Raw genomic sequence first — 24623 nt, forward strand, 5'->3', positions numbered from 1 at the left:
TGTGGTCAGCTTGTACCTACAGATGGGATTCTGACCCGGCTTCAGGGCAGCCCAGCCTCTCTTCGTCCCTTTGTTCACAAGCCATTTATCGCCATTTGAACCTGTTCCTAACTCCTGACCCATCTGGGGTAAAACACCGTTGCTGGATCCAGGGTCAGGACTAGGGGGAGGTGCCGAAGGCGTCATTCTTGGGCCTCCTTTGCCTCACCCTTGTCCCAGCTTCTATGTCTCGAGTAGAGACCACACTTCAGGGCAGTGCTGTGGGGAGTGGGAGCCAGGACTGAAAATAACCGTGTGTATGTGTTGATTTTTTATATATATTTTTATTGACTTCAGAGAGGAAAGGGGAGGGAGAGAGAGATGGAAACATCAATGATGAGAGAGAATCATCGATTGGCTGCCTCCTGCATATGCCCCCTGGACTGGGGTTCAAGCCCGAAACCCGGGCATGTGCCCTGACTGGGAATCGAATTACGACCTCCTGGTTCACAGATGGACGCTCAACCACTGAGCCACACCGGCCGGGCCCAGTGTGTGTTTTGATTAAAATGCCAGTGTTTTGATAAAGAAGTGTCAGTGGTTATTGAGTGCTCCCTGGATGCTGCTCTATTCTGGGAACGGAGTAGAGAGCGGACACAGGAAAAGGACTTGCACCTGCGCACAGGGACCAGGGTGACAAGTCTGGGCCACTCAGGAGCCGTCACCTGTGCAGCTGCCTGCAGCTCTCGGCCGTGGCCTTTTCTGCCCTGGGGTTCCGGGTGGACCTGTTCTGCCCCCTCAAGGCCCGGCATGCGCCAGGCCAGGCTAGCTTGCGGCGTTCTGTCTGACCCCCGAAGCCGCCTCTCAGCACCAATACAGGCTTCGTGTGCTGGCTGTGCAGGTGCGAGGGCTCCCGTGGGCTCTGGGGACAGTGTCCTGGGGCCTCCAGGTTGTGTGCTGGGCTGGTCACAATGGCCATTCCCAGAGGAGACCCTCATGACAACGTTGATGACCGGTGGGGCAGGCCGGGAGCTTAAAGCCCCACGTAAGACACCACCATTGCCTCGGCTGGGACACGGGGCCAGTGCATTAGCCGGATGCAACTTCTCATTGTGAAATAGTACCCGCCCCAGTGGAGACATACACATGGGTCTTACTCTGGCTTTGAAAGCAGGAGGACTGAGTGGATGCTATAAAGATTTACCTGCCATCATCCCTCAGGGGCCGCTAGGTGGCGCCCTCACCCCGTGGTAGAGACCAGCGTGAGCCTGGGCTCCGTCTATCCCTCAGGGGGGACCAAGGAGCAGAGGTTTCTTCACTCGCCCAATGCCAGCTTGCTTTCTGCTGCCGCTGCCCACGGGTCAGGGTAAGGGGGGGGGGGATCTTGCTCCTCTCTGGCACTTTTGAGGTCTTCTCTCCCCCAGCCTCACTCGCTTTCGGCCTGTTTCGTCATCTAGAAAATAGTAACAACATTACCTACCCTCAGAGCGCAGGTGTGAAGGGAGACAAATGGGTATAAGACACTGCCCGCCCCCGAAGAGCTGGTCTGGTGAGGGGCTGAGACAGGAGTGGGAACATGCTTACAAACGACACAGCACGAGAGAAAACACGAGATCGTAGGGCCTCCCGGTGAGCCCAGCCCTGAAGGGAGGGGCTGGCGGGAGGTGGTCCCGTGGCAGCGCAGGAACAGGTGTGAAAGGCACGGGGAGGAGGAATGGTGGGACGGGGGCTGCCAGGTGGCTAAGGTCGTGGGGGGAGCAGAAGAGGGAGGCAGTGAAGGTGATGCTTACCAGGCCCCACGGGCGAGGCGGGGCTGGGACATGACAGGGTACACCCGCTCCTGCCAGCAGGTAAGGGTGGCACCAGGGAGAGGCCAGCGTGGGAACTCGGGGCCCGGCCACTCGGGCTGGAGGTGGGCGTTTGGGGAAACACCCGGGACCTGGCCTTCCGCACTGTCTCCCGGGTCCCAGCCCCACCTCCGCCCTGGGCGCTGGCTGTTCCCAGAGGCCTGGTCCCCGCCTTCTCCCTGGGCCTCAGCATTCACTGGGGGCTAATGCAGGAGCGTTACATTAATTAGTTATTCATTTAATTTAACTTCACATTTGGTCTCAATTAAGCTTAAAGTGTTCTTCCTTATAGATGTTACAATAGCACTTGTAATTAAAAAGCAATAACTCTTCGCATTTCTCCTTTAGCGATCCACTGGGAGGCCGGGCTGGCAGGGGGCAGGGGAGGGAGGCGGCAATGGAAAGGAAAGGAAAGGGAAGAAAGACGCCCTGGGTAGATGCAAGCTCGCGGAGGCTGCCACTGAGACTGAAGTTGGGGGAAGGAAATTCTTCACATGCCCAGAGTGTGGGAGTGGGAACTGCCAGGACTGGAGAGCGATCCTGGGGATAAAGGGGTGAACTTTGTATAACGAGGGGTGGGCTTGGGAGAGGCTGGAAGGTGGAGGGTGGAAGGAGGCACCCCTTGGAAAAGGAGGATGGGGTCACGTATTAGTGGGAGGCAGAGCGGTGCCCCTCCCCAAAGCGGTCATACCCTAACTCCCAGAACCAGTGAACCCATTGTCTTAGGCGGCAAATGACACTGCAGATGTGAGGGAGGACTGTGAGGTGGGGCGGCCACCCTGGGTTTTCAGGGCGGGGCCCAAGGTAATCACACGGGCTCCTTAGAAACCAAAGAGCGAAGCAAGTGTCCCATGTCAGATAAGAAGACGCTGGCTTTGGAAGAAACCGGAAGGACGCATCGGAGGAGGAATGCGGGCAGCCTCCAGAAGCTAGAAAAGGCAAGGAAGCGGATTCACCCCTAAGGCCTCCGAAATTTTTATTTTAGCCTCGTGGAACCCAGATTTCTGGCCTCCAGAGCTGTAAGAGCATAAATCTGTATTGTTCTGAACCACGAAGGTTGTTGAAATCGGTTCCAGCAGCAATCGGAAACTATGACGTGTTCTTTGTGTAAAACGAGGGCAATATCAGTTTGAAGACAGGAAAACCGAAGAAGTCCCCAAAGATGAAAAACAGTGGAGGGGTGTCCAGGCGGTATGTAGGTACCACATACGTGCCACGTGTCACTCCTCCGCGTTCTCTGACAGCAGGAACGGGGCTGTGTGCATTGCACATTCTTACGATACCTGACAGGATGATGAAAACCAGGAAAAGGAACTTTATCCTTCTGTCCATGGTGTTGGGCACTGGTTTTGATCCCTGCCCTGCTGTCATTTCTTAGACCCAGGAAACTGAGGCAAGGGTGCGTGTTGGGGTGGGGATTTGGAAACATTTCTTCTTCCCTGGAGCTACCATGATCTGCTGGAGACAAGAGATGAAGAAACAAGCACATTCATGGCTTGTGGCTTTGATTCTCCCATTGGCATCTCTGAAAACAAACAAGTATAATTTTGCAGGGTGGACAGCGCCTTAGAGAGAGATTGCTGTGCAAGTCCTTCTGACAGCTCAGCCTAGGAGCTGCCCATGTGTATCGCTAAGCAAGAAGGAAGTCAACATCTAACAGAGCAAAGACCTTCCCCAAACCCATGTGATCAGTGAACTTGTCTCTGAGGCCCCACGTGGTGTTTAGCGGCTCTGCCTGGATTCCTGGCCAATCTCTAAGGTTCTAGATTTTCCACTAGGCTCAGTGGCTTCTCCTCGGTATTTCTGTCAACGGGATTTGCATCTCTTGACCTTGGCCCCTCCTTTCTCTTTGTTTTCATTGAGTAAGTCGTCTGTAGATGTGAAGAGCTTGGCTGGAGCCAAACTGCCTGCCTCCTACTTAACCCCTTGCTAAGTGGCCTTGAGCAGAGCACCTCCCCACGCTGGGCCTGCTCCCCATCTGTGAAATGGGGACATGAAGAGTGCCTACGTCATAGGGTTGCTATGAAGGTTACAGAATACTTACAAAGCACTTAGAGAAATGTCTAGCACATGTTTGCTAAGCATAATACAAACTGTGACTTCTGCATGTGAAAAACGGAATATTCCCAAATACTGGGATGGAAATAGGGATCAGGGATTGAACTCCATGAACTATAGGACCCCTTCCAAACCTGGGTTTTATGCCCATGAGAGGATAATCAGCATTTTTTAAAAAAATTCACTCCCATGTGGTTCTGGTTCCCACATCTGGAAACTTGCTCCTCTGTAAGTAACAACAGCCACATCCTTAAAGGTTTAGGCCAAGAAGTTATGATTAAATGCTTAGGAATTCTGTAATGAAACTTTTATCATTTTTGGGATATGGATTAGGGAAACGGTGGGTACACATAGCTAAGAAACAGTATTAACCAATGGAAAAATAAGGCGTTTGAAACCCAAAAGCGATCTTTAAACTATCTGAGAAACGAGGTATGGGGGATCCTGGCGTCCAGTTTTAGCCCCTCTACTGACCAGCCGTATCTCTCTGCCTCTCTGTCTCTCTATCTCTCTGTCTCTCACGTCAAATTGCAGCAGGTTTCTTTACACATTGAATTAAAGTCAAAGTAAAACAGAAACACTTCAACTCCAACAGCCATGACATAGTTTATTTAAAAAAAAAAAGTTTGTCTTAGAGAACGCAACGAGAAATGAAGGACTTTATGTTAGAATAAAAAATATTTAAAAGTAATTTGGGTGCCTTCCTCCCGGGACAGAATTAGGAAGACTGTCTAGATGCCTCCGAGCCCAGTTCTCAGATTGGCTCACTCTACCAGGACAGATGCTATATACCCAACAGCTATGCGAAGTGTTGAATGCAGAGCAATGGGAGTGTGTGCAGCAGGCCTGGGTAGCTATGCAGACCCTAGTAACTGAACATCGGTACAATGATTTTGATGACTTTTAAAATTAAATATCTGATATCGGGCATCAGTAGAGAATGTTAGCTTTATTTTCATTTTTATGAGACATGTAAGGAACTTGTCAAGAAATTACCTGGGGCTTTTTACTGGCTTGAGATTTCTAAAACACAACACACAGCGCCGCCTAGTGGAGAGGACACATGTCTGCACGGTGGGGGGGAAAGGAGGTGCCCCACTAACTTAGCTTCTGTCTGGACATAATTGTAAAAGGCTATGAATATAGCCTGTTCTCTTACACAGAAGCCCTGATTGTCTCTCCTCCTCCACCTTACAAACAGTAGGGATCACCACAGTCTCTTTGCCATGGGATCCGACTGGGTAGGAAGTGGTATGGCAACACCTGCTCCATGGCTGTTGATCAAAACATGGTGACCAGGGACATTAAGATAACCCCTGCACGCCCTAACCGATTTGGCTCAGTGGATAGAGCGTCGGCCTGCAGACTGAAGTGTCCCAGGTTCGATTCCGGTCAAGGGCATGTACCTTGGTTGTGGGCACATCCCCAGTGGGGAGTGTGCAGGAGGCCGCTGATCGATGTTTCTCTCTCATCGATGTTTCTAACTCTCTATCCCTCTCCCTTCCTCTCTGTAAAAAATCAATAATATATATAAAGATAATCCCTGCTTTATCTAAGGGACGACCTCCAGGGAGGCCATATGCACAAGCGGTGCCCTATCAGACACTGGCGGTAGGGTGCCCACGTAGACCTCTCCATGAAATTCATTCTGCGCCCTCCCAGCCTTTTACTTCTTATCCCAACCCTGTGCAGTTTTGGGAGGTGGTTGATACGACTGCTTTGCGTATGAAGGTGGGAAGTAATCTGTCCTTCATTTCACTGTGGCCGGTAGCTATGGACAGGATCTCTAGAAGGCAGGCTGAGCTAAAAAAAAAAAAAAAAAATACTTGGTTCCAAGTATGATTTTTGCCCTTCACACACAGCCTGCCATTTACATCTGTGAAAATAACAACAACTGGACGGGAAGGAAGTCAATTTCCAACCTTCACACATTTTTCTCCACAGAAGTAGTCACCCAAAACGTCGTAACCGTTACCCATTGATCTAAAGGTCGGACAACTTTGCTGGGGAATAAGAAAGACGGAAACCTACACGTTTTCCCAGACGTGCGTTTTCAGCAAGTCTCTCGGGAGAAGGTGCCAAGAGGCAGCCTGTGCTGTTGGGAGTCCCTGGGCCGGCTCAGCAACTCCGCACGGACTCGCCAGGAACTGCCGGCTTCGGTGGGATGTCCGAAGGAGCCACCCGGCCCCACTCCCCTCAACATTTCACATCCACATCCTCCGTTTCCCTTCAATCTGCTGGGGTGTGTGTGGGGGGGTGGGAGAGGGGGAAAGAGATGTTTGTTTCCTTTCTTACCTAAGGATTCTAGGCCAGAAGGAAACCATTTCCTTTGAAACATTCAGTGGCCAAACTATATCTGCAAAGTTTTTTCAAGCTGAATACGATAGAGACAGGTCAAGGGCAGGGATACTGCGCCTGGTCCTCACCAGCCCATGACCCACAAAGTCACCAGTTCTCTCCACTCTTAGTTTGGAGCTGAACCCCCGCTGGGTGGCAGGGCTGGGTGACAACAGGATGCGGGAGGGAAGGCAGAGGAGTGGCCCTGACTGCCTCCTCTCAGTCCAAGTCCACAGAGCTCAGCTGTTTTCAGTCCAAGATGGGCCTGGAGGGGGGTGGGGGTGGGGTGGGAGTGGGGGTGGGGGGTAGCACACCTGCGTGCACCCTGGCACTAAGTGAAGTTGGGCACGTTACTTAATCTCTTTACGCCTTTATTTTTGCTACTTTAAATTGGGGGCGATAATAGATTGTTGGAAAAATTAAGTAAATTCCATTTCAAAGGAACTAGTGTACTGCTGGCGTATAGCATGTACCCAGTCAACATTCTCTTAACAATGTGTTTTCTGATTCTTTAAGCTGGGATATTCTTCTTCAAATGGCTCTAGGGAGTCAGGATGAGACTCAAAGTGGTGCCAGCCAGTGTCCCTCTATTTAGTGACACATTCCACTTGGCCTAGGATCTGACACAGGTATGAAGTTATATCTGATTCTGGGAACACATCCCTCACCAGCTTCGGAGAAAGGGCTACCAAGATGAAACAAATGACAATAACCCCAAATGGACTCACTGGTGATTAAATAAGGCACACCAAGGCCACCAAGTCCTGGAAGAAAGAGAATCCAGAGATACCTAGCAGCAAGACAAGCACGCAACACTTCCACACCCTTTCACTAATCCCCCACGTAAACCCGAAATGCACCAATACTAGATGCGGGGAGCTGTGGTGAGTTTGCAGCGAGAGCCAGTCCTGGGTTGGTGTGGGGGCTCTCTTAGAGCGGAGGGAAGTGACACCGTTGCCGGGGAGTTCTGTGGCCGGACACACACAGAGTGGCCAATAACAACACCTGAGTAGTTTTCCAACTCATCACAGTAAAGTCACCTTTTGAACGCTGGGTGCCTTTCCTTCCCACATGACCCCAAGCTTACGTCTAAGGACTGTGTGCGTTATGAAAAGGACCAAATTCTCTCACTTACTGGACAGCAGGAGCCAAGCGCGCCTTTTCCTGAAATCCCCTTACTGCCGTCCTGGTTGAAAATCTCCTCTAAGCGGATCAGTTACTATTTCCCTTACAGAACAGATGGGAAACCTGGGTACAGGTGTTAGGAAGAGTGCAACATCCCTCTCAAGCTGGTCAGAATCTACCTCCAAAGAGACAATTTTTTAAAAAAATATATATTTTTATTGATTTCAGAGAGGAAGGGAGAGGGAGAGATAGAAACATGAATGAGAGAGAATCACTGATTGGCCACCTCGTGCACGCCGGGAATCAAACCGTGACCTTCCAGCTCGTAGGTCGATGCTCAACCAGCAGCCCCGCGTCTGGAAGCCAGGACTCAAGGGATCTGTCTTAGCAATGAATGGATTTCCCCTGATCTTAAGGCACGAAGGCTATCAAAACAAGGCTCCAGCCCTAACTGGCTTGGCTCAGTGGATAGAGCGTCGGCCTGCGGACTGAAGAGTCCCAGGTTCGATTCCGGTCAAGGGCAGGTACCTTGGTTGCAAGCACATCCCCAGTAGGGGGTGTGCAGGAGGCAACAGATCGATGTTTCTCTCTCATTGATGTTTCTAACTCTATCCCTCTCCCTTCCTCTCTGTAAAAAATTAATAAAATATATTTTAAAAAAACACAAAAAAAACCCACAAAAAAACAAGGCTCCAACTAGTACCCTTTTGCTCATGAGTAACATCCAAGTGAGGGAGAGGACGGGGTCTTGGTTTTCGTGAACAGTGCTCAGTAGGACCTCAGTGGTTTGGCATAGACTGGCTCCAGGATGTGATGAGTTAGAACCAAGAAGAGAGCTCCGAGGAAGACAGCAGTGAGGCAAGCCAGCAGGACGTAGCGACCAATGAAGAAGGCATCCACGATCTGAGAAAGAAACATCACAAAGGAAGTTACTGTCCCTTCAGCACCCAGCTGTGCTCGTCGGAAATCGCTGGTGACTGGGCCCAGAGTCTGTTCGTATGTGTGACTTCCAGTAACCTCCTGCCCTGGGTCTCCTCTGTAATTGGTCAAGAAAGAACATTTTCTTAACGCCCTGAGCCGGAAGTGCAAGATAAGGAAAGAATGAATGAAGTACAGGAAACAAATGGCTCCATTTAGGAGATCTGTAAACACGGTGAAGACCCCGGACAAGTTCTTTATGTTCTGGAATCATATGTTATGGGATCTGAAAGCATTTGTGAAAAGCTTGCTTGGTCTTAGAAAGGCTCCTTTTTGTTAACTTTTTATTAGAGAGAATTTTAAACATGCATAAAAATGTGACAGCATAATAAGTCCCACGTACCCCAAATCCTAACGCCAAAATAACCCATTGCCAACTGTGGAGGGTTCATCTTCAAAGTGAAAAGGTGGCTCTTTAAAATGTTCATCTGAAGAGTTCTGAACCCTAACATTCATACCCAGCATTCCCAGGGTTAGGGAGAATGGCCATTTACCTGAGATACTAAAGCACTAAGAGGATAGGTAGATCATGTGCCCCAATCATACAGGTGGCTGCTTGGCAACCAGTCATACTTGAGGCCCCAAAGCTGTTAGTCTTCGCTGACAAAAACCTATAATTAGCGTTAGCTCTACCCACTGGTCTCCTGTCCGTTGCCAGCGCTCTACTCTCTCCAGATCCAAATGGTGGTGCTTAAGTTTGGGCAGGAAAAAAGAAATTTAATCTATAGCCCTAATGGAACAGCTACACAAACCAAGAGACTGGGTGACTTCACAGATTCCAGAAGCTTTGAGAAGCCAGTACCTCATAGAGAATCCCAAATATTTAAAAGGTGACTGGGGTACACAGAACAACACTGCAAGAATGCCCCCAGCTTAATTTTCAAAAATTGGGGATGTGTTAGGTTACATGGCAAAGCAGAATTAAGGTTGTAAGAGGAACTAAGCTTGCTAATTAGCTCACCTTAAAATAGACAGGTTAGCCTGGCTGACAGGCGGGCCCAGTGTAATCACAGGGTCCGCAAAAGTACAGGAGGGAAGCCAAGTCCGAGAGGTGTTACCTTCCTGACTCTGAAGAGGGAGCGAAAGACCCCTGGCCAAGGGTGACCCCCCGAAGCTGGAAAGGGCCAAAAAACAGTCTTTCCGAGAACCTGTAGAGAGGGAATCAGCCCTCCCAACCCCTTGGCGTTACCCCAGTGAGACCGATTTTGAACTTCTGGCTCACTTTTAAGATAACACATTTGTGTTGAAAGCCACTGAGTTTGTGGTCATTTGTTACAGCAGCCGCCGGACAGTGACAGTACAGGGGCCACCCACCAAGCACCTGTCAAGTCCGAATACTGCTGCGATCGCTGAGACCCAAAGACACCACGAAGCAAGGGCTGCTCCAGAGACACCCCCACAGCCAACGCAGAACAAAGGTCAGTCTGATCAAACAGCTTTAACACAACTTTGACCTTGGCTCCAGTATGAACAAGTCTCCCTCGGGCTACATGTTTGCTCGTTCGACACGTTTCACTTTTTAATTAGCCAATTAGCAGGCCTTGGGTGGAGAAGGCCCAGGCCATGTATTATTGATAGGTATTGAGCCAGGCTGCTGCCGGACCGGTTCTCAGAGCCCGAAAATGAGAACTCCAGTCCGCTGGCCATGCTGACGAACATCTTCTGCTCAAACCCCGCGCTCCTCTCCCGGGTCTGCAGGTCACATGACAGGACAGAGGGACTGACTGTGAACAGTGTTTGCTCTGTGCCCTCTCCCAACATTGGTATCTGCAGCCGTCCAGAAATCAGCAGCCTTCGTCGCGCTCCCCTTTAAGTCAGGGAACCCGAGGTGGGAGCTACGGCAGCTCACACACGGTACTCACACCAGCAGAGTGGTTTGAAACGCTGACCAAAGAACCTAGCACGGATGGAAAAAATTCCTTAAATTGTGTGGTATTATTTCCTGGGAGTTTTCAGAACAATTCTCCCCCCTTTTGCCATGATTAGCCCTAGGTAGAGTTGGAAATATGTGCCAATTTTGGTTCAGAATGCTATAATTTTGTGTCCTGTTGTAAAGTATCAAAATAGTTACTTATGAACTCCCTGTGATGGCCCCTAATAGCCTTGAGTCCCCAACAATGAAAGTTTTGAAGACAGAGCTCAGCTTCAATCCTTGCTCTCACTCCTTCTATATATGTCTGACCTTGGGCCAGTACTTTTACCTCGTACAGCCTCAGTGTCCTTACCTATAAAATGGGGATAATAACAGTACCTACTTCATGCTAATTCGGGTCATTTGCAGCGGTTCTCAACCTGTGGGTTGTGACCCCTTTGGGGGTCGAACGACCCTTTCACAGGGGTCGCCTAAGACCATCGGAAAACACATATATAACTACATATTGTTTTTGTGATTAATCACTATGCTTTAATTATGTTCAATTTTTAACAATGAAATTGGGGTTCACCACAACATGAGGAACTGTTTTAAAGGGTCGCGGCATTAGGAAGGTTGAGAACCACTGATCTAGAGGTTTAAATGAGATCATGCAAACAATGTGCTTATTACAGGACCTTGCACACAGTAATCCCTTAAAAATGTTAGCTATTTTCACCATCCTGCTTAAGAAGTTACAGTGGAGGTTGAAAGAAGCTGACAGAAGGAATAAAGGGACATAAGAAGTCAATACCATTAAGATGGCAGGGGTCTGAGAGCAGCTGTGCAGGAAGAAGCCAGGGCCCCAACCAGGAATGAACCAGAAGGAGGAGAGTGTCCAGGGATGGGCTATGAGAAAGATGTGAAATCCACTGAGAGGTGGTGCGGGCAGGTGCGGTTCCAGGAATGAGGACCAAAGGAACGCCCAGAAGACTGAGTGGTGAGCTCATCTATTGGAACGGCTTCCTCACTACTCTTCTCTATGAAAGGTGTATTCTTCACGTCAGAAATGGAAAAATTCAAACACAAGGAGGCAGAAAAGCGTGCCGCTCAGCACCTTGGGGGCACGGCAGAAGGTCAGGCCCAGGATCCGAGTTTCTGAGCCCAGGCCACCTGGAAGGAACACTGTGATGTCAGGAGCAGGTCTATTCCTATTCTTAACTCACTTTTCCTCTCCCTGCCCCACAGCAGGAGGTGGGTTTCAGACGGTGCTCATTCATCTGGATGGGGACTCTGAACATGATTCTATTCCTGGGTGAAGGGCGGGGAAGCTAAACCTCCCCCGAGCTTTCCTCATTCTCACTTGAACTTTACAAATCTCCTAGCCCTGACCGGTGTGGCTCAGTGGATAGAGCGTCGGCCTGCAGACTGAGGGGTCCCAGGTTCGATTCCGGTCAGGGGCATGTACCTGGGTTGTGGGCACATCCCCAGTGGGAGGTGTGCAGGAGGCAGCTGATCGATGTTTCTCACTCATCGATGTTTCTAACTCTCTATCCCTCTCCCTTCCTCTCTGTGAAAAATCAATGAAATATATTAAAAAAAAAAATCTCCTAACACAGCTTAGCCCACCGGACATCAGGGAACGCCACAGGGCAGGAGTGAGGCCCAGGCCAAGAGGAACAAGAGTTACAACTTGAGAGGCAAAATAAAAGCGACCGTCTTACCTTCATCTCCACCTCTGGGGCTGGGGTCTCACTGGCGCGGGGGAAGAGCAACAGGACTGCCGTGATGAGCAGAGCACCGAGGAATACCAAAACCACGGAGAACCTGGGGTCAAAGGGCAAGCGTTACAGCACTGCTTATGGTTTCCTCTCTGTCAGTCGGGCCCGATGGGCTCTTCCCTGGGGCCAGTCTTCTATGTTTCAGCCCATTAACAAAGCCCAGGGACCGGCTGTCCACGCTGCCTGTAAATTTAGAAATGTTTTCATCCCAAAGCCCTTCTTCCATGGCAGTACCAGCTGGACGCGTTCCTGTTCATTCCGTCATTCCAAGCTTCCAAGAATGGGAATTGCGAGTTTTCCTTTTTGCCTCCGCAGAGTCATAATCACAAAAAACCAAAGTGGCCCCTCCCTCACCCCAGTGTCCGTGTTTGCTTTGAGAGCAGAATACTTGAGTAAAGTATGTGACTCGCTGCTTTACCCCCGGCAGTGGCCAGGGAGCACAAAGCTACAGTGTTGTTGTGTCAGCTCATGGCCTCTATCCTGAGGCTGGTGCCTGATGGAGAGCCGGTCATTATCAGGGTCCCTGGGCCCAGGCCTAGAGCTTAGGGACTGGACCAAGCATCGGCCACAGGCTGAACAATGAAGAAACTCACACATGCACAACCCCAATGCTTGGTGCTTATGACAGAAGGTGAAAATGTGCCAATAGTTACAGAAAGGATCTTCTGAATTCTAAATGTGTTATGAGCACCGGCGATTTTGCTCCTCATTGTTTTACCGTGGATTCCCAGGGGGAGAGAGCGCCTTACCTGGTTGCACCGGAGGCTCTGGACAACACCGCACACAGCAGCAGCGCCAGCACCCAGACCAGAGCTAAGACGAACACGCCGGTGCCCACACCGAGCACAGTGCCGGCCACCTGTGGGGAGAGGAAGCCTGAGACCTGCACTCACCCCAGCCCTGGGCCAGGGCGGGACCAGGTGTCCTCTCAGCCCCCAGCCCGCCCACCTTCTGCGCACTCCTGGGGTACATGAAAGCACTCAGCCAAATACAGAAAAGTCCAAACTCATAATATAAAAAGATGTCGATATGCATATGTACATATGTATAAGTAGGAATAAGTCCAACAAAAGATGTACAAGATTTTTATAACAAAACTTATAAAATGTTATTCAAAGATTTTTTTTTCAAAGACCTGAATAGAAAAATAAAACAGACCCGAATAGAGACATAACCCATGTTCCTATTTGGGATGGTTCAACTTGAATAGATCTTAATTTTCCTTAATCTATCAATTCAATGCCATTCTCACCAAAAAAAAAATCTCAAAATAATATTTTTTGTGTGTGGAACTCGAAAACCGATCCTAAATTCATATGGAAGAGCAAAAGCCCAAGAATAGCAAAAACAATTTTAAGAACTAGGATGGAAACTTGCCTTTCTTGTTACCAACTGCCACAAGACACATTATAAAACCAAGGTAATTAAAACAGTGTGATGGTGGCATAAAGACACATGGACCAGCAGAACAAGATAGAGAACCCAGAGCCAGATCCAGGCATTTATGAGAGCTTTGTTCAGGACAGAGTTGGCTTTAGGATTCAGTGGATTTCATAGGTGGTGCTGGGACAGATGATTATCCAATCAGAAAATAATAAAATTAGATCTCTACTTTAAATCATGCACAGAAACCAATTTTAAATGGAAAGTAATTCATTATAAAACAGCATATGTTTAAATATACAAATGTTCGGGCTGACTACCCTAGAATACGTAATGAAGTACAGCAGTCAGATGCTTGCACCTAAACTTAGAATCACCATGAGTGGAAAAGTACAAAATGCAGGCTGATGCAGGTGCGTTGGATGGCAGCTCAAATACCACGAGCTGGGCTGCCTTCAGTTATGTGAATTTTCTAGAGTGATGAACAACTCCTGTTAAAGTTCCAAACCACAAATAAGTATCATTTCCCCTTGATTTACATTAGAGTTGCATTCCTGGAAATTTTAACTATGTTCCACTCTGCCAAAAAATACATTATGTTTGTCCAAAAAAATAAAGTTAGATTTAGGCTCCGATGATACATGAGTATCCTGTGGGACACTCCAGAGCTGTACAGGATGCAGGACAGTTCTTCACCGCGAGGGCTGTCTGTGCATCGCAGAATATCGAACAGCTCGGGCCCTGCTCTGTAACCCCCCAAAGTCACAATAATACTCAAATAGGCCCCCACACATTCCAAAATGACCAAGGAGACATACCACCCCTTTGGAGAACCACTGCTCTGGAAAAACTCACGCACAAAGAGACATGGGCAAGGATGTTAGTTTATCACACCAAAACATCTGGAAAAACCTAAATGTCCATCAATAAGAGAATGGATGCAATATTACATACTCATACTGAACACGAAATGAATAAACTTGATCTATCTGTATTGATAGAAATATATCTCAGAAATAATGTTGAGTGACAAAAGCAAGCTGCAAAATGAAGCCCATAGTATAATAATACTTGTATTTTTAAAATGTACAAAAAACCCAATAGCAATATATATTGTTTATGATATATACTATTTACTATAAAAGTATAAAAACATGGGCACGGATAATGCATAACAATTTCAGAAGAGTGTTTGCCTCTGGGAAGGGAGGGAGGAAGGGGAATGGGAATAGATCAAAAGGGATCTGAACTAAATCTGTGATGTTTTATTTCTTTAAAATATACAACTTAAGCCGACGTGCCAAAATGTCAATGTTTCTTTATCTAGTTGGTAGGGCATAGGTATTTGTTATACTACCCAGTGTAATACTATTTTTGATAATTTTCAACAATTTTTTAATTTTTAAAGCGGTAACTAGAGGCAGTGTGCATATGAATTGAGATCAGAGAACAGAGATTGGTGACCAGTTGGGATACTATTGCAGTTCTCTAGTTGAGAGATGTTGAGGGCCAGAACTCTGTCTTAGCTGTGGAGATGGAAAGGAGTCTAGGTCTAGGACAAAGGCATCAGAAATGAGGCAAGGTTTTTTTTTTTTTTTTTTTGCTCAGCAAAAGAAAACATCAACAAAATGAAAAGACAACCCACTGAATGGGAAAAAATATTTGCCAATGACACATCTGATAAGGGGTTGATATCCAAAATTTATAAAGAACTCATGCAACTCAACACCAAAAAACAAACAAATAATCCAATTAAAAATGGGCAAAGGACCTGAATAGATAATTCTCCAGAGATGATATACAGGGGACCTTTAGACATATGAAAAGATGCTCAATATCACTAATCATCAGAGAAATGGAAATTAAAACCACAATGAGATATTGCCTCACACCTGTAAGAATGGCTATCATCACTAAAACAACGGACACCAAGTGTTAGCAAAGATGTGGAGAAAAGGGAACCCTGGTGCACTGTTGGTGGGAACGAGGATTGGTGCAGACACTATGGAAAACAGTATGAGCCCTAGCCAGTTTGGCTCAGTGGATAGAGCATTGGCCTGCAAGCCAAAGGGTCCTGGGTTTGAATCCGGTCAAGGTCACGTACCTCGGTTGCAGGTTCCTCCCCAGCCCGGAACCTGGTCAGGGCTCGTGCAAGAGGCAACCAATCGATGTGTTTTTCTCATTTGGATGTTTCACTCTGTCTTTTCCTCTCTCTTTCACTCTCTCTAAAAATCAGTGGAAAAAATATCCTTTGTGAGGAATAAAAAAAAAAAAAGAAAGAAAACAGTACGGAGGTTTCTCAAAAAAGTAAAAATGGAACTGCCTTATGACCCAACGATTCCACTCCTGGGTATATATTGGAAGAAACCTGAAACACTGATTCGAAAATACATGCAACCCTATGTTCATTGCAGCATTATTTACTATAGTTAAGCTATGGAAACAGCCCAAGTGCCCATCAGTAGATGAGTGGATAAAAAAGTGTGGTACTTATGTACAATGGAACACTACTCAGCTATAAAAAGGAAGGGAATCTTACCTTTTGCAACAGCATGGATGAACCTGGAGAGTATTATGCTAAGTGAATAAGTCAGTTAGAGAAAGACAAATACCATATGACTTCATTTATATGTGGAATCTAAGGAACAAAACAAACAAACACAAAATAGAAACAGACTCATCGATACAAAGAACAGACTGATGGTTGCCAGAGTGGAGAGGAATTGGGTTACTGGCTGAAAAACGTGAAGGGATTGAGAAGTACAGATTGGTACTTACAGAAGAGTCATGGGGATGTAAAGTATGGCATAGGGAATATAGTCAATAATATTGTAATAACTAGGTCTGGTGCCAACTGGGTACTGGAAGTATCAGGGGGAACAATTTGTAAAGTACGATATATGACTGTCTAACACTATGCTGTACACCTGAAATTAACACAATAATGTTGAAATGTCAATTCTAATTGAAAAAAAAATTTTTTTAATTAAGAAAAAATAGACGATGCAGGTTTCCTGCTTGGTTGACTGAGCTCTTGGTACTACCCTTAACAAGATACTAGTTAAGTTTAATTTGCTGCTGTTTTGGCTATTACACACAAAAACCTGTATGCCTCGGACCAACTCGAACACCTAGAATACAGGGCAAATGGTAACGGAAGCCGATCGTTAGAAATACTGCCCATCAGTCTGCACAAAATCTTAGAAGTTCGTGAGATACTGGGTTCAGTATATGGTCTGGCTTTAAAGTAATGAGATAAATATCCCCAAACTCTTAGAAGAATGAAGCTCAACACTTTATAACCAAGCCGTACATGTCCTCACTGAGCGTGAAACGGAAGGGCTGGATGGAGCACAGAGTGCTATTGCGGGGAAGGAGTGAGCATGCAGTCACTTCACCTCGGCAATTCAGTGTGTTTTAATGTGAATAATATATTATTTCCCACACTAGAATAGATACATTATTGAGTAAACGTTGATTTAAAATAGTAAAAACAACAGTGTTTTCACTTAATGTCCGGGGCCTTTTCAAACCTTTTTTGAGGACTGATGGTCTAGCCAACCTGGGTTCCAGGGGAAGTCCATTTACTGAATGTCTGTGGCATTTAAAACAGGTAGATTGGCGATGGAATAAAATAGCCGGTCTAGCCCTGGCCCGTGTGGCTCAATAGGTTGGAGCGTCCTCCCACTCGCGGCCAGGTCAGCGCCCCGCCTCCCGCCCCGCCTCTTCCAGCCTCCTCTGGCCCAGCCTCCTCGGCCCAGCTCCCTAGGCTCCAGCCTCAGCCGTTCTCACCTCCGCCATCCTCTCCGCTGCAGGCGGCCCCACTCTTCACCTCCTCCCTCCTCCTTCCCACACCTGGCCGTCCCACTGGTTTCAGCGTTGGTCTGCTCCTAACGAATCACAAAAGGGCTTTCATCCAGGCTGAGCCAGATTCGCTAATCAGCGCCCTTCTTTCAACGCCCAGCTTCCCCTCATTTGCCTACGCTCGCCGTGGCTTCAGGCAGCGTGGTGGGCGGGCACGTCGCACCCCGTTACTCCCTCCGATTGGTTGGAGACCAATCGGTCCTGGGACCCCCGCCTTAAGCTCGATTGGGTAGAAGCAGTCCAGGCTCCGCGCACGCCCCACCACGCATTGTCTGTCAATCACACCATCCCCTAGGTAACCTGCGGGCTCATTGGCCAGTCGCGCCTGAGGGCGAGTTGTAAGTCGGGGAAGAGCTTTCCCGCCACCCCTCGCTGTTACTAGGGGAGACTTCAGTGTATTGCGGAGGTGCGCAGGGTCCCGGCAACCCTTTCCTTCAGGTCCAAGTGCGGAGATAGGTACAGCCGTCTGGACATTAGTGCCTGTTTCGGGGTCTGAGGGGCACCTCAGTTCCTGAGCCAGTGGCGTGCCGGTGGTCAAAGCAGACGTGGCCTCAACAGGGGGGACAGGCCCAGTTATTGAGGGTCCTTCATGTTCCCGGAGAGAACCGAGTACGGCGCGGTCGTTGTGATAACATCATGTTTTCACGTAGTCTCACCTCGCCTTATTTTATGTGGCCGTATTCTCCCGTTATTCTTATGAAGTAGACGGTGGCGAGGCTCATTCTCCTCCCGGGACAGCACTGGGAGGGGAGGCCACGGCCGGTGGAGTGAATCTGCCGTGGCCACACCTCCAGGCCTCCGTCCCCGGAGCTGGCACACGCTTTCAGCCAGCGGCTCTGAATCCAGCTGCGAACTGAATTGAATCTTGCCATGATTTTGTCGCGAGGCTGTAACCTGTTAGACCCAAAGATCCATAAACCAGGCTAACTAACCAAAGGAAGTAGGACAGAGGATGCACGCTCCATTGCCGAGCCCGGCAGGGAAAACAGAAAGCAAAACAGGACCACATGTGAGAGCTCTAGGATTCGAACACTCAACCGCACACAACGTTCTGAAATATCATGAAGCAAACGATCCAATCCTGGGACACCACATCTTTTGATTTAGGGCATCCAATGCTGAATCACAGCTTTAGGAGTGAGATTGAAGACGATGGTTGAACGCCACTGAATGTACGTCTCAAATTTATTCTACTTTTTTTAAACAAAATATCGTTGAAAGTATTACGTATGGCCCCCCCCCAATATTGACCTCTTCTTGCCTGCCCCCGCCCCGCCCCCCACCCCAGGCCTTCACAATAGTCTGTGTCCATGAGTTATGCATATTGATTGATCTCTTTCCACCCACCCACCCTCCCCTGCCTTCCCTCTGAGTATTCTACTTTCAAAGTTTCATTTACAGTCATATGCACAACCACTGATTTCTGATGTGTTTAACAACTTGACCTTCCGTAGACCAATGAGGAGCTCTGTGGTTAAGAAAGCCATTATTTTGATTAATTCATTTGCTTGGAATTGAGTGTTAACCGTAGCTAAGCACTGGTAGGAACTGTGAGGATTACAAAAGAAACACCATGTGACTCCTGCCTTAATAGCTCGTGGTTTGCTAATGAAGCAATTGGAAGATGCTTAGTTTAAAGCAAGATATAACAATGGGCCAGACTTATAGTTAATGGCTCCAAATAATAATAAGGCTTCATATTTACAGAGCATTTAGTAGTTTTCAGAGCACTTCTTCACTTGTATTATTTGGGTGAAATATTGTTTTTGTCAGAGTTAATGTGGCTCTTCATGGTATAGGTAGAACTAATGCCGTGCCCTGGCATTTGGGTAGGAATGGGAAAGGTAGAACAGAGATGAAGGGAATCCAGGGAGAGAAAGTAGTTTGAGCAAGAGACTGAGACAAGAATGAGCACTGAGTATGTGGGAAATAATGTGGAAACTGGTCTAAACCAGAGTGGAGATAGATAATGGAAAATAACATTGTGTAGACCAACTGGCCAGGACCAGTTCTGAGCCCTTAATGTTTTGGGGGAAAGTGTTCAACATTAGAGTTTGGGATAGTTAATAATTTCTAATGATCAAACTGACTTATGTTAAATTATAAATTAAGAATAGGGCATGAGCCCAACTGGTGTGGCTCAGTGGTTGAGCATCGACCTATGAACCAGGTGGTCACGGTTCGATTCCCTGTCAGGGCATATGCTCAGGTTTCAGGCTCCATCCTGGTGTGGGACATGCAGGAGGCAGCCAATCAATGATTCTCTCTCATCATTGATGTTTCTTTCTTTCTCTCCCTCTCCCTCTCAGAAATCAATAAAAAAATAAAATAATAATTTAAAAAATAGGGCATGAGTGAGGAGGCACTCCAAACTTCTTACAACTTCCTGATTAGATATAGCATTTTGGGTTTTCTCTCCGATAAGAAGGTATCCTCCCCTCAGACCCCACCTTTAACTCACTCCTTAACCAGGAAGAGGTGTTAGTTTTCTGATTCGATAATGCTATCCTACCCTCTCATTTAAATTAAAGAAGTGCTGTCACCATACCACTTCATCTTTTGCCATCTCTTAATCAAAGTTCACTCTAAAGAAAATTTATTATTTGACTATCCAGTCTTTCTCTTTTAAGAAATTGTCTCCTGCCCTAACTGGTTTGGCTCAGTGGATAGAGCGTCAGCTTGCACACTCAAGGGTCCCAGGTTCGATTCCCATCAAGGGCATGTACCTTGGTTGCGGGCACATACCCAGTAGGGGATGTGCAGGAGGCAGCTGATCGATGTTTCTCTCTCATTGATGTTTCTAACTCTCTATCCCTCTCCCTTCCTCTCTGTAAAAAATCAATAAAATATATTTAAAAAATAAAAATAAAAAATTGTCTCCTGTACGCCGTGTTACACGGTGCCTCTCCACATTGCTCCACATCCCTGCCATATATGTATCACTCACAGTGTACTACCTGTTCAGTGCACATAGGTGCCATATAGGTGTACATTTGTTTAATTACAATTTTCTCTTAAACAAATAAAAAAATCCAAGCAACGATAACTATAAACACCACTATCTAATTTCCTCTCTCTCAAATGTGTAAAGTCATTGTTGTGCTGTCTGGTAGAGAGGTAGGGTAACAAAAATGAGGTTATTGCCCTAGCCTGCTTGGCTCAGTGGATAGAGCATCAGCCTGTGGACTGAAGGGTCCCAGGTTCGATTTTGGCCAAGGGTACATGCCTGGGTTGCGGGCTCTATCCCCAGTAGGGGGTGTGCAGGAGGCAGCTGATCAATGATTCTCTCTCATCATTGATGTTTCTCTCTCTCTCTCTTTCTCCCTTCCTCTCTGAAATCAATAAAGAAATATATATTTTTCTAAAATGAGGTTATTAGGGTAATGGAGTACAAGAAATGATTGCAGAGAAGATAAAGTTTTCTTGTTCATTTTATGGTTGTCATAACTTTTTCTGACAGGGAGCCCTAAATTTTTGGTATACATTTTCTTATGTGATTATTTTTGCATTTCTGCAGGTACATTCTGAAAACGTGCCTAAAACTTAGTAATTATTGGTATTTAGCTGAGACTCAAAAGCTGCCATTATTCTGCTAAATTGGGAAACTGAGTAAACAGAAATCCCCTCTCCCTCCCGCTCCCAGTCATATTGTCAGTAGTTACTGATTTTCCAGGTCACCCAGAATTACCACCATGATTTTCTAGATTGTAATATTCACCTTATGCTATAGAACAGGGGTCAGCAAACTATGGTGTGTGGGCCCAATCTGGCCTGCCATCTATTTTATGTATGCCCTGCAAGCTAAGAATGATTTTTACATATTTAAATGGTTGGGGAAAAAGAAAAATATGAAATGACATGAAATTCAAAACTCGATGTCTATAAGTCAAGTTTTTCTGAAGCACCAGCATGCTTGTTCATTAGCATATTGCCTATGGCCGCTTTCACTTTACAACAGCAGAGTGGAGCAGGAAGTAAAGAGACTGTATGGCACATATGACTATAATACTTATTATTGGGTCTAAGAAAAAGCTCTGATCCTTGCTATCTTAGAGTTTGCTAGTGAATCAGACCCCATGGAATGTTGGAACTGAAACAGACTTTGGAAATCATGCAGTGTTAGTTTTTTAAAAATCTCACATCGATAGAGACAATATCAGTGTGATTGATAAAAATCTCACATTCTTGCCTAAAATCACATAGTCAGTAGTAGTAGACCCCTGGTTCTGTTGGCTCATGGTTTCTTTCATATATGTTGTGTCTTCCTTGGGGTGAGATAGGTCTGGAAGCAAAGAGAGTCATCAAACATTGTCCTGATTTTGATTTGATGCCTCATCCAGATGAATACACTGCATGGTAACCAATTGATGGATACTTGGACTTTTATGATTTCAGCCAAAATGCGTTGTCTTCTATTTCCCATTTTTCTCATTTCTCAAAAGGTGTAGGGCCATCATGAAAAACTTTCTTTTACTCATTTTCTCTCTTTTACCAAATCTGTCTCCTTCATCAAAGAAATTCAGAGGGAGCTGATTTTCTGTTCCGGTTTAAGGTTCTTAAGGGAAGTGAGGATGGTTAGAAAGGCATAGGATGCAGATTTCACTCTGGAGTCTAGGGATGGGCCATGTGTGCGGAGAGGGGAGAGGGAGTGTCCACAAACCCCCTGGTGAGTTTAGTGTATATACCCATATGTGGGCTTTTCTGGGGAAGGTATCCATAGCTTTCCTAAGATTTTTAAGAGGCCATGACCTCAAGAAAATTTGGAACGATAGATATATAAAAGATGTGTTTGGGGGAGACTGCTGCTCAGAGGTGTGGTGCGGAAGACTGATCTGGGTTCTACGGTAAGACCTCGGCTGATATGCGGGAAGAGCTCTTCGCCCACTCACATCAGCTCACTTAAGTTTTCTTTTTTCTTTTTTTTTTTACCTTCTCTGCCACTCATAAAGGTGATAAAAATTCATCAGATTCACAAAGCGGTTGAAGTCAGATGGTGATGAAATCCCAGCATAATTGTCACCAGAGAACGTTCTGATTAATAGAAACTGCAGAGGAACTAATTTTATGAAAATAGCAAACGGGATTGTTTTAGCTGAAGCAAGCTGGGAGAGCGGGTGCTGATGCAAACAGCTCCATTGTGCGGTGCTGACAGCTCCAATCTGGCCGTTTATTTATTAAATGTCTTTCCGCTGTAAATTATTAAGCCTGGATTCTGGGAGACGAGGGAGCCGACAGAATAAGACAATAGAATGGAAAGCAAACCTGGACAGCTCCCTTCAGCATTATTGCAGCATTGTATCTTGTGAAAGCCTCTGCCTCCCTGGTTTAGAGTAGGATGAATTCTCTCTTTCGTGGGGCTCAGAAATGGACAAGACAAGTAGCATGCTTTGATTTCTAAATTATTTGCCAGTTCTTACAAATCAAAGTGTCCTTCAGGGAAAATTTAACCAGTTGGCTTAACAAGTAGGAGTCAGGTATTTTGTCTATTCTCTGAAAAGGCTGTTTTGCCCAAACAAGGAAGAACTTGGTCTACCTTAACATTAGCAAGTACCAAATGAAATGTTTTAGGGTGCTCAGTCACCAGAAAATTGGGTTCATTTGGCCTGTTTGATAGCTAGAAAGGTCTTTCATGCTGGGAAGGAGTTCTAAGATCTGTTTTTTAAACTGAAGAATAGAAAAGGCCTGGCGGACAGACGGGTGGAATTCTGATTATGTGCATCGTCATTTGAAACGCTGGAGTCCTGGTAAATGGGGAGGGAGGGGATAGTTGGTTTGTGTGAATCTTAGGCTCAACGTTTAACCCTCTTTCTGAACAGAATAACAGAGGACAGGGGGCTTCACTTTTTGCCAAGCACCACCTCCTTATTTGCTCGGGGCCGGTAGTCATGTACCATTTATGGAAGCTTGAGAATAGGTCATGCATTCATCATTTGTTTATTCGTTTGACAAATATTTGTACTGAGTATGCCTGTGTGCCTGGAAAGTGGGGATAAAGAATGAACAAAACAGCCCTGCTCTCATGGAACTTACATTCCAGTGGAAGGAGCCAGAAAGTCAACAAATAAATGATCTGCTGGTAAAAAAAATCTGCTGGTTTCAAGTGCTATGAAGAAGAAACGTGGGGTTCTGGAATAACGATGGATGAAGCGGCATGTAGGGCGGGGTATTATTTTATACAAGTGAGGAAGGAGGATCTCTCTGAATAGGCGAAATCTTAGCAGTGACCTGAAGTGAGAGAGTGAAGAGCCGAGGGCCAAGTGAGCATGAAGGCCCTGAGAGGGATGTAGGTGAATTCCAAGAGCCGCAAGGAGGCCAGTGTAGCTGGAGTGGGGAGGGAGCCTGCAGGGGCCTTGTAGGGCTGTAGCTTTCTTCTGAGTGACATGGAAGCCACTTGAGGAGTTTGCACAGAGGAGTGACATTATCTGACTTGCCTGCCAGAATGGGCTCGATTCTCGTAACACTAACTAGCTTAGGTGATTGCTTCCCAGTATGTGAAGCGGAAGGCTCATTTCTCTGCATCTGTGAGGTGGGTGAGGGTTCTCTGTTCTTTGTAAACAGGGTCTTCCCCTGGAGGGTGCCACGGGTGGTGACACAGTGGACTTTAGATCCCTTTGTTTCCTATAGTTAGAAGGAGGATATGAGGCATCAAACAGTAGAGAACCTGTTAGCACTGGCCCTGCCCAGCGCTGGGTTTGCAGCTGGCCAATAGGAAGCTCTTGCAGGAGAAGGCTTCTGCGAGTTCCGATTTCCTCTCCTCTGTGGAGCAGGAGAGGACTGCAGCCCTAGAGGCAGGCACCAGGCAGCTGCTGGGAGGATATATATGGCAAACTCAGCTGGAGCCTATGCAGGAACATTTGGTAGATGGGGGAGGAAACTCATGATGTTTTATGGGGAGTGAGAGAGTATTAGGAGAACCATGGGGCTTCTGGATTAGCAGATGTCTGGAGGCATCGCTACAGCCTATGACAGGCCCGAGCCCCATGCTTCCTTATAAGATGTCAAGTTCACTGTGTCCAAGAAGCAGTTGAAAAATGCCTCCATTCGTTCATCTGGGGTCACACCAATGAGCACGTTCAGTCTGTTCTCTCAGAGTATTTCAGAGCAGAGTCAAGCAGAGGCTTGGGTAGTATAGTCTTGATCATTGAGCCCTGAGTGGAAAGAGATGGCCAGACCCACACTTAAGGGTTTTAAACGATGGATACAACTCTGATTTGAGCTCCCAGCTGCTGAAATTGAAAGGTTCTTTTTAGAGATTGGTGTTGACTGAAAGTCCACTGTGTCACCACCCTTGGCACTCTCCAGGAGAGGATGCTGTTTACAAAGAATAGAGAACCCTCAGCCACCCCACAGATGCGGAGAAATGAGCCTTCCACTCCACATTGGTTCTGGGATTGAAAGACCAAATCCTCAGGAAAGAGA

At 46.8% G+C, this 24623-nt stretch overlaps 1 protein-coding gene across 1 annotated transcript; it reads right to left on the minus strand.

Annotated features, from left to right (window-relative positions):
• Positions 1-8015: 8015 nt before the first annotated feature.
• On the minus strand, positions 8016-17180 carry TMEM218 (transmembrane protein 218). Its single transcript, XM_014467157.2, has 4 exons — positions 17133-17180; positions 12707-12816; positions 11901-12003; positions 8016-8249 (listed from the first exon to the last, which is right to left on the minus strand). Exons 1-4 carry the CDS (start codon positions 17139-17141, stop codon positions 8115-8117), a joined length of 357 nt encoding a protein of 118 aa, XP_014322643.1. The 5' UTR covers positions 17142-17180; the 3' UTR covers positions 8016-8114.
• Positions 17181-24623: the final 7443 nt, after the last annotated feature.

This window comes from Myotis lucifugus, unplaced genomic scaffold (assembly GCF_000147115.1).
Source record: "Myotis lucifugus unplaced genomic scaffold, Myoluc2.0 scaffold_382, whole genome shotgun sequence".
NCBI lineage: Eukaryota > Metazoa > Chordata > Mammalia > Chiroptera > Vespertilionidae > Myotis > Myotis lucifugus.

What these genes read in the sequence shown, in the direction of transcription:
- TMEM218 (XM_014467157.2), bottom strand. An exon ending in AGAGCCTCCGGTGCAACCAG is followed by an intron (nt 12,004 to 12,706) that starts GTAAGGCGCTCT and finishes CTTTGACCCCAG; the next exon opens with GTTCTCCGTGGTTTTGGTAT. An exon ending in CCCCAGAGGTGGAGATGAAG is followed by an intron (nt 8,250 to 11,900) that starts GTAAGACGGTCG and finishes TTTCTTTCTCAG; the next exon opens with ATCGTGGATGCCTTCTTCAT.